At 39.6% G+C, this 10,721-nt stretch overlaps 1 protein-coding gene across 2 annotated transcripts; it reads left to right on the top strand.

The window, feature by feature from the left end:
* The first annotated feature begins 312 nt into the window (after positions 1–312).
* On the top strand, positions 313–7,750 carry dhcr7 (7-dehydrocholesterol reductase). Of its 2 annotated transcripts, none has more exons than XM_062390208.1 (8): positions 313–401; positions 1,161–1,267; positions 2,268–2,490; positions 2,627–2,717; positions 3,670–3,883; positions 4,049–4,253; positions 5,594–5,725; positions 6,048–7,750. In XM_062390208.1, the coding sequence occupies exons 2-8, from the start codon at positions 1,161–1,163 to the stop codon at positions 6,510–6,512; spliced, it is 1,437 nt and encodes a 478-aa protein (XP_062246192.1). In that variant the 5' UTR covers positions 313–401; the 3' UTR covers positions 6,513–7,750. The 2 variants fall into 2 exon arrangements, with proteins under 2 accessions (XP_062246192.1, XP_062246185.1); XM_062390201.1 differs by lacking the exon at positions 313–401 and adding an exon at positions 826–904.
* Positions 7,751–10,721: the final 2,971 nt, after the last annotated feature.

Here is a 10,721-nt window from a genome sequence, read left to right as displayed (position 1 = left end):
GGCATCATAACATTAATATGACTCAATAAGTTGAAACCGTTCCATTGTTTTTCTTCAAATGATTTTCTTTAATTGAATTATATTTTAGATGATAAAAGACTGCAGAGAATTTCACTCCACAAACACACATCTGTTGTTTAATGATGGTGTGGACTTTCATAATGTTCCCTGTCACTCAATACACCCTGCAACCTTGTGAGGTGGCTCCAGGCAGGCGCAGCCAATCAGAGGCCAGGGACCGCTCCCCAGGCCCTCCTCTGCCGGCACGCTATTGGTTGCAGTCTAATACGTGATGGCGTTATGGGCGGAGCGTGCAGGCTGCTGTTATGTGATGAGGTTGATCCACTGCTGCACCTGAAGAGACGAGCCGCTTGTTCCACTGCGAGTGTGTGACTTCACAGGTGAGTACACACACACACATCACCATACTGCATATACAACTAGTCGTACAACGTAGTATTACTATGTGTATCATATGTGGAGACACTGTTATGTAGCAGCAAACAGAGGGTGTCGCTCGTTCTGTTCCTGGTGGTTAGTTCACGGATATTTACTAGGTGAAACGGTGCCAAAAGTCAGGATGTTGATCATGTACATATTATTTTACTGAAGCTCAAGTCAACGGGTTGCTCCCTCCTCCTCCCCCACTTCCTCTCCTCTTGTTATATCTGCTGCTGGAAAAAACAACCAGGCTGCAAACGGACATGTTGGGCAAGAGGCGGTTGTGGGTGGATGGATCAGGCTGATGTGGCTGCAGAAGAATAGGTTCTTCACGTTCAGACAACCCTGAGGAGATGTAGTAGTACATGTGTACACAGGCAACTGGACGGCTTGTAATTCTTCAAACAGCAAATACTGAACAGGACTTGAGAACAACCCGTTCGCATTATATATTAATATGGGAGTGAGTGCAAGTATATATGTTTACATATATTTTAGTTAATAAATGGTAAATGTGATGGTATCAGTCTCTTGTATAAATGAGCCAGGTCAAGCGGCTTTTCTTTGGATAACATCTATTTTATCCTTAGTTTGGCCAATGTATGTTGCTGGTTCAGTATTGTTGGTGAACGCTGCACTGTTTTAACAGGACAAGTGTACAAAGTGCAGTGTGTCACTGCGTAACTGACTCAGCTTGATAACTTTGTCCTTCACCACAGATGAACGGTGCAGTGGCTATGGAGGCCACCAGGAGGCGAGCTCAGCCCAGTGCCGATGGGAAAACATCTGAAGACAAGGAGCAGCCAGCACAGTGGGGGAGAGCATGGTGAGTTGATATGACACAGGCTGCTATAAGGCTGGTTTCACACAAAGTATAAAGCGTTGTGGAGGATTCATGAATACCATAATGATTTGTGCCAATCTCAAGTAAATGTTGAGGAATTTCCAAAGGATATGTGAAATTGAGAGAAACCTGAACATCTGCACAAACCTTCGGAAGAGTCATCCTGTAGCTGTTGATTTATGTAGGCCTGACAAACACTGACGTAACAAAATACAGTACATGCTGCTGTACATATCTGTATGCCAATGACAGGCAAGAGATGAGCTTAAAGGTAGAACGTTAATGAAACGGTATACTAATTTCATATCATGATTACAGCAACAGAGATGATGATGGCAATCAGAATGATCATGATTTTGTAATAATGTGCTGATAATGGGCGAAAAGTACTGGTACAGAAATGTTATTATAAATATTATAAGGATTGTAACATGGTTATTCTGACTCACTCATAAAATTGAATTGTCATGAAATCAAGACATTCTAATTTGTTGACCCCACACCAGCTTTAAACAATCCATAATGGCTTAAAATGGTGTTATGAACAGAGTAAAGATTTTTTAATATATATGATAATAAATTGGATTTTAAAACCAATATTAATGTACTTCATCAAAGAGTAGTTTACAATTCAAAAAGCATAGAAGTGTGCTGTATCTCTGTCTATTACTGAATAGCATTTCACTTAAAATTGGTTATTTTGTAAATTGGCAACAGAGGTGTACTAACATTATCTCAGGACTATATTGTGCAGCATGCTGGTAGTTAAATGTTATTTGTAATACTTTCGTGCATTTATAGCTATGACAGTCAAAAAGGTCAGAATTGTCCAGTGTAACAAAGTTCTGTTTAATACACAGTGCCTACCGAACACATAGAGATCTGTATTTGTTTGATGGAATCAAACTGAAATGTTTCACTCATTTGTTCAGTACATTGTCTTTATACTGTATTTGTTTGTTGGTCTGTGACTCGTCCTCAGGGAGGTGGACTGGTTTTCCCTGATTGCCGTGATCGGCCTCCTTTGCTTTGCCCCCTTCATTGTCTTCTACTTTGTGATGGCGTGTGATCAGTACCAGTGCTCCATCAGCCAGCCTCTGGTTGATCTGTACCATAAAGACACCACCTTGCTCTCCATGTGGGCCAACTCACCCTCCTTCAGCTGGACAGCTGCCAAGATATACGCAATCTGGGTGGCCTTCCAGGTAAGAGACAGGAGAGAGCTCAAAGTAGGAGGAATAAATAGGCAATGCATGGCAGTGAAAGAAGCAGCATGGACCTTTTTGTTACCAAAATGCAGAAAATGCAAATCAGCTAAAACAAGTTCTGTTTGTCCAACAGTTGTTCCTGTACATGTGTATTCCGGATGTTGTCCATAAGTTTATTCCTGGCTTCGTTGGTGGAGTGCAGGATGGAGCACGAACTCCTGCTGGTAATAAACACACATAAACCATGCTAATCAGTCCAACATGTGTTTCAACTGGAGGGAGCTTGAAGAGTGAATATGTCTGTCAGGGATAAAAACCTCACTTGCCATGTTAAAGACAGTGTAAAAATATCCTGAATCAGCCCTGCATTGTTATGAACAGACATTCTTTATAAATATAGACATCTATGATTTCAGACTTTCTGAGCTCATAATTTTTGACAGATTTTCTGCAGTCCGGCTCATTTCTGCAGTAAAGAGGTCAGGAGACGCCAAGAACTTGTTTTCATTCCTCATGATTGATTTCTTCTATGACGTTACAGCAGCATTCAGTGACTGCAGGTGTAAATGGATCAAACAAACTATTTAAAGGCGGATAAACTCTGGCAGACTCACTATAGACAGGCTTGAAAATACTCGCTGGCCGAGCAACATAAATCGCTACATATAACCCACAATACAACACTGTCTCCATTAAAAATGAATATCTGTTGTAAGGATGTAGGGCACGATTGTCTGTGCTAAGTACAAAACTACAATTCCTGTATTCTACATTTATGTGAAGCCTCATAATGCATGCACATGACATGTTGACGTTTATTTATTTGATCACTTTTTTTTTACAAGGTTATAAGTTACTATGCTCAAAACATACGTGTTAAAAAAGTTGAGTTTTTCTGTTGATTTTTACTCATACTCAAAATTCCAGTTGCTTATTATTTGGAAAATCAAAATATTGTCCACGATAATCACAATATGACTTTTTCGCAGCCCGAGATGAGAGGATGATAAACAAGACGTAGAGTATTAAAGCCATCTGATTTAGTGCTTTGGAGCATCTGATCCAATATTGTTGTTATAAAACAATTCTTAATTAAAAAAACATGATTGACATTCATTATTATAGCAGTGTATAGCTAATACCTCTAACAATCCACCTTCCTGTGTTGTTTCCTAGGCCTGATCAACAAGTATGAGATCAATGGGCTGCAGTGCTGGCTGATCACTCATGTCCTGTGGGTTGCCAATGCCCACTATCTCCATTGGTTTTCTCCCACCATCATCTTCGACAACTGGATCCCTCTGATGTGGTGTGCCAACATACTGGGCTATGCTGTTTCGACCTTTGCTTTCCTAAAGGCCCACTTCTTCCCCACCAACTCTCAGGACTGGTGAGTATTGATGCTGATGGGGCAAGATGACTGAAGCACTCACAACAGTAAAACTAAAATTTACATCTTCTCAATACTCTATACAATCTTTAAGTTAAACTTGTTTGCATTGATACATAACTTTATCCACTTGTCTTCCTCCCGGTTTACCTTGTACTTTGACAGCAAGTTCACAGGGAACATATTCTACAATTACATGATGGGCATCGAGTTCAACCCTCGCGTTGGCAAGTGGTTTGACTTCAAGCTGTTCTTCAATGGCCGACCCGGCATTATAGCCTGGACCCTCATCAATCTGTCCTACATGGCCAAGCAACAAGAGCTGTACGGCCAAGTCACCAACTCTATGATTCTGGTCAATGTACTGCAGGTAAGTTCTGAGGAATTTAGTGTCCATCCTGTCTAATTCCAGACACAGTCCCTTCTCTCCAAGTAGTACCTAAGGTCAGGTTATAGATAGAAGGACCAACTAACAGTACATTGTAGTGTCTACGCTCATGGACTTTCATAACTTATTCAGATGCCCCACACAGAGAGGCATCAACTTCAGCTCTCACCAACTTTAACTATTTTGCGTATCTCACCAGTGGCAAGACGTAAGGACACAACGTGATTAAGGAATACCTCAGGCTAACTATCCAATAGGATGCGAACACCTACATGTAACATAGAGAGTGATAGCAATTCAAGCCATTCATGGATGTGCTTTTATACTGGGTGATGCAAATAGAGGGAGATATACTGGGATGCTGTGGGAGACATCTTCAGACTTGGGGTTGACAATTGCTCATGTTACTCTGTTAGCGTTTGGATTGTTTCACCTTCTGGTCTCCTTGATGCATCAAGTCTACATTCAAACCTTCTACATAAGACAGGAGCTGCTGCCTGAGTTCTCCTCTCAACAGCTTCCACAAAACTGGATGAGTGAGGAAAATATTTAGTAATTATATTTAGAATAAAGGTGTCTAACCCACTTTTGTGTAATAATCCTGAGGAAGCTATGTCATGGAAGATACTGAAGATGAACTTAACCATAGGCTGTAGATAATAATGGAAGACGTGTCTCCACTTATTCTCATTGTACCAAAGTAGCTAAAATAATCAGGGACACAGGAGCCGACGTCTTGCGCTGGTTGTAATTTGAATCCAGTCTGCCCAGTGGTGATCCTGGAATGGGTGAGTGGTGTCAGGGATGTCACCAATACATGGGCTCAACTAATTGTAAATCAGGCTCAGCCGTCAATCTTAATGTTTCCCCCTGTTTTTAGAGCATCAAATAACGAATTCAATCCAAACTTATCAGAAAAAGAGAAATTCACAACCTTAATTCACCTTAATTCACAACGACTCAATGTGTACTTTGACCTTTTAGTTTGGTCCATGTCCCATCCACGAACATGGAGGAGGCATGGAGTAGAAATGAGCTGGATGGAAGTCCCTCTTTACATACACTCATAGTCTATGAGCTCAACTGTATCTTTACTTCTTATCTTGGCTTTGAGTCTTTGACCTTAATCATGTGCAATTAACCAGTTGTTTATAATGTAATGTTATCTCACCTAGGTGTGGAGTGTGCTTATCCTCCCCAACTCCTCTTACATTTGCCACTAAATGTTGAATGTTGAAGATCATCGAGACACAGCTCAATTAGTCAGTAGACTAGTCAGTTACTAAAACCTTTATTGTGGTGATGTCTGTGTTTTCTCATAGGCCATTTATGTGTTGGATTTCTTCTGGAACGAGGCTTGGTACCTGAAAACCATTGACATCTGCCATGACCACTTTGGATGGTATCTGGGCTGGGGAGACTGTGTGTGGCTACCATACCTCTACACACTGCAGGTAACAACCATACATTACATTTGTTAACACAAACACAGTAATAACACTGATGTCACATGTTTAGGGATTCTCAGCTGCATCTTGTGTAAATACCTATCTGATATCAGGGAAAAGGTTATTTCAGTCAGATTATCAGATGATATCACAATTCAGAACTTTAGTGTTGATTTGTGGTTGAATCGAAGTTGAATCCTGTTTATCCACCTTAGCCTTGAAATTTAAGCATCTATACAAAAGGACATTTATGCATGTAGTTTACATGACATATTATAGATGAATTAAGCAATAATGAGTGTAAATAAATTTGTTTCTGTCTCTCCAGGGTCTGTACCTGGTGTACCACCCAGTCCAGCTTTCTAACACCCATGCCCTGGCTGTCCTCCTCCTGGGCCTTGTCGGGTATTACATCTTCCGATCCACCAACCACCAGAAGGACCTGTTCCGCCGCACAGAGGGAGCCTGCTCCATCTGGGGGAGCAAGCCAACATACATCGAGTGCTCGTACTACTCCGCAGACGGTGGCCTTCACCACAGCAAGCTCATGACCTCTGGCTTCTGGGGCGTGGCCCGGCACTTAAACTACACAGGCGACCTGATGGGCTCTCTGGCCTACTGTGCAGCCTGTGGCTTTAGCCACTTTCTGCCCTACTTCTACATCGTTTACATGACCATCCTGCTAGTGCACCGCTGTGTGCGTGACGAGCACCGCTGCAGCAGCAAGTACGGCAAGGACTGGAAACGCTACACAGATGCTGTGCCTTATCGGCTGATTCCTGGAGTGTTTTAGAGGGGAGGAGGGGGAGAGGGAGGGATTAGGGAACATTATGTACATCTTTTGAAATGGGGTGGCAAGAAAAACAGGTATTTGTGTGTTTTATTCATATCAAGAACTCACAACCCCTATACTTAACATACAGACTGTCATTTGGATACATTTCATGTGTTTTCATCACTGCTGTACGTACATAGAGGTACAGTGCCGTTTATTTGTCTGCCTTGGTAAAGGCAGTTTGATGAATCACTCTGCTGCTTTCTACTGTGGCTGGGAAGTCTTACACAAAGAAATTTATGGATAACACAAACTTAAAAGCCTAAACACAACTACAGAAGCCACACAACAAAAGCAGAACCAAACCGGAAGGGAGTTATTCGATTTTGACAATGAAACGAGCAGAGTTAGTTTAAAATGTAGTGGTGGTCTATCTGAGGTGTTCCGGGACAAGTGCTTGAAACACACTCAAGAGCTAACTCAAAATGTTTGTGTGCTTCCTTTTCCGGTGCTCCAAGCATCCGTACCTGTGTTTTCCTTTAATGTACTGTAGTTTTCTTAATGATATGACAACTAGTACAGTTAGGCTCACTTTTAAAAGCTCTACAATCTTTTTCTGTGAGACAAAGCACAATTTTAACCAGTTTAAGCTAAAATCATTCCTAGCAACAGAACCACTTCTGTAGTCAACTGCACAACACTGTGACATTCCCATAATATAACTTGATATTGGTTATATGCTAACTTGATTAATTATTAGTCAAGTTAATTAAAAAAAAGTAATACTTTTTTTTACAGTTTGAAGTCATTCATCAAGACATGACCAAAACATGACTGGTCCCTGTTTCAAAAATGAGAATTAAGTGTCTCTTTGCACTCGGGTATGCTATGATACAGATATTTCATTGCTGTGGCTAATTATAATTAAATGACTAATCCCAATATAAGCTGATTGTTGCTGTTATCCTCTACTGACCTAAAGGAACCAAAGGACTGTTGGCTCCACTGACTGGACCTGCCTCATAAAAAAGTTATCTAATATTTGTGTAACGGTTGTCTGAGACCTTGAACTTCATCACTGTTATCTGTTTGTATTGTTGAGTTTCTCTCGTTGTGGTTGAGAGAACATGAATCAGGTTTGTTATCGACAGGACAAGGATTTATTGGCAGTGATCATCACTTTCAGTTCTATCTGATGAGCTGACCAAATACTGTGTTGATTTAATAAACTTTCTGCATTTTATATCTCAACAACACATCTGTTAGGTTTGGTTTTACTGCCTCACACCTCACCTTTCTAAGGGATGAAATAGCAAATCAAAATAATAATTTTTGTTATGAATAACAAGTGTTTCTGTACTTCTTGAAATTTCAACTCAACCACTCTAGCATTGTCTGATATTCTACATTTCAATGAAACATTGAAGGAGTGGTCAGAACCTGGTTTTTGAAATTATTGCACCAGTGGAAAAATATTATCATTTTCATTAATATAACCCTATGATCCTGTCTATGTTGAGGAATGTGAAGGTCTTAGTGACTCACTCACAATAATACATGTATAATAGCATTGAAAGGTAACAGCACCTTATAACTGTATTTGTCAGTGTGCTTTTATTATATACCACAAGGGGACGGCAGAGCCCATGCCTATGATCAGTCAGCTATAGTGAGATGTATTTGTAACATTGGGTTTATTCCAAAAGGAAGCTTAAAGGGATAGTTCACCCAAAACTGCCCTCATTATCTACTCACCACTGTGCTGATGGAGGGGGGGGGTTTGAAGTATTTGAGTCCACAAAACACTTCTGTCATCTCATGTGTAAACAGCGTTGCAGCCAAATTCAATACAATTGAATTGGTGACTCCTTGTTCAGACATATAAAACAGAAAAATACATTAAATGCCTCCATCCTACATGTGTGGTGTCATCAAAGTGTTCGTGAGCCCCGACATTCAAATTTGAATCCAAACGAGGTAATTTACTTTTGTTTTAGCCTAAACGTCATCTGATATCCACGCATTAACGTGGCTCCTGTCATACCCCTTTATTTTGGTTCAAAACATGGTGTAAATGATGCCTGAACATACATGTTTTGATATAATGCAGAATAATGCATGGGTTCAACTTTATCCTTGAACATGAAACACAAATCTCCCTGGTCACACAGTAAGAAAACTCAATTTTGGTCTTATTTGAACATAGACGCCTCTTTAAATATCTCTTTTCCAATTTCACATAGAGGAACATAGAGGAGCCTCGTTTCCCAGTGTCTGTATCCAAAGCCTCTCCTGTCATTCAGAGATGTTGTAGGTCTCTTATTGGTGTGGCTGGCTGAAATCCTTTGTGCCTGCTCCCTCAGGCTCTGAGGATGAGGCAGAGCAAGTATTTTGTATATAGTTTATTAACTTAGTATTCAATTCGAAATTAAAGGAATTAAAGATTTAATTATATTTTGAGTCAATCACACCAGACAGCATAGTCAATTGAACATTTCACAAAGAAAGTATGAACACATCTAATGTGGGTAAAAATGTCTGTTTTTAGACAGAGGGAATGCCACTGGACTTATGTGCTTAATGTCAAAACATAAATGTGGCCTAGTTGATATCCACATCCAGAAGAGTTATTCAAGAATTGCTGCAGGTGAGGTTTAGGACAATTGAAAGAGAACTAATTTATAGTGTGGGAAACCTGCTCTCTCTCTTAGTTTTTATCTCTCACACACACACACAGATTATAGCAATGCACAGATGTGTCTGGCGCTGAGTCATGTTGAAAAGTGGATGGTAATTATCTTGGCATTGTGCATGGGTCTCGGAATCAGAATGGAGGGCAATTATTTTTCCTCTTTGCTTTGAGATAATAACTGAGCCACAGGTGCTGACCTGTGTAGGTCTGCCTATTATTTTAAATTGCAATTGGTTAGTGAATCCTCAATTCACATGTGAGGCTCATATATGTGAGTTTATCAATTTAAATAAGTTTATTGGGCAAATATATGACACAAGTACATTTACACAATAAAAACACAATAATCTGAAAATAGAAGAGGAAACTTGGCTCACACCATGAGCAAATATTAAACATAAGTATTACATCAGAAGGTCTGAGTGAGTCACTTACACCTGCGTTACTGTTCGACACTACTCTGGATTAGAATGTCACAGCACTTCTGCAATCGTTGATTGATTTTTATTCTCGCAGAGTCAGAAGGGACATTTTATGTATCAGGACAAAGAGTTGTATTTAAATTTTCTCCAAATGTTACTGAAATTTGTCAAACATATTTAAAAGCACTAAAATTGTCCTTCTTTAAATTAATATTCTTTTGTTTAGCCTCCACATATATGCAAAATATGCATATACTCAGGCAGCAACGCACATTTGCCACTGGATTATTCTAATCTTTGCCGACAATTGCATATAGAAATTAGAAGGAAACTCATACAGGCCATACCTCCGCCACTTTATCACCATATTGTGTGCACATTTATTCTGTACCTTACACATTTATAGGTATTAGCACTCCACATATGCCTGTTGTATTTCCTCAAAATGCATTATTTCTTGAGAAATGCACATAAATGTTACAAAAATGCCTAATCTGTTGGTGGATCTACGAAATTGCTGTGCAGGAAAAGTAGCGAAAAAAATTATATATTTGAATTTGAAGTGATCTGACTTTCAGCTGGATTTCAAAAAGTCTTTACAAACTGTTGTATCTGACAAATAAGATGTTATTAAGTGACTCGGAAACATCCCCAAACCTTTGCATATACCTCATCACTATCACTATTTTAAGACAAACAAGACAATAACAAAATGGAATATTATAATTTTATTGAAAATTAAAGGCAAACCTAGCTCTAATATTATTTTTCCATATGTTTTTTTCACATATCCTTTAGCTGACGCTGTCAAAACTTCAGTCAGCTCATAGCATTTTTCATTTTCTGTTATCTTGATTTTCATGTAGGGAACAGCGGGGTAATGTGGGACATTTATTGCATTTTCTCCCCTCTAGGCGAGCTAAAATGATATATCAGTAAAATGTACACATTTCCCATTAATTCAGGATGTTTTCTAGCAATGGAAATGATCAGAATGTCTTCAGGACAAAGGGCAGTGAAAATGTGATTGTTTTAAAAAAAGTGGTCTTGTGTCCCACTTTACCCCAGCTACGGGGTAAAGTGGTCCACTTACTTTTTCCACTTTAAAACTAC

This window comes from Platichthys flesus, chromosome 1, assembly GCF_949316205.1.
Source record: "Platichthys flesus chromosome 1, fPlaFle2.1, whole genome shotgun sequence".
Taxonomy (NCBI): domain Eukaryota; kingdom Metazoa; phylum Chordata; class Actinopteri; order Pleuronectiformes; family Pleuronectidae; genus Platichthys; species Platichthys flesus.
The sequence above is the reverse complement of the archived record's forward strand: the minus strand, read 5'-3'. Positions and strand labels throughout refer to the sequence as shown.

Coding starts and splice junctions, on each gene's coding strand:
- dhcr7 (XM_062390201.1), top strand. Junction 2,718..3,669: donor TGGAGCACGAACTCCTGCTG/GTAATAAACACA, acceptor GTTGTTTCCTAG/GCCTGATCAACAAGTATGAG. Junction 3,884..4,048: donor CCCACCAACTCTCAGGACTG/GTGAGTATTGAT, acceptor GTACTTTGACAG/CAAGTTCACAGGGAACATAT.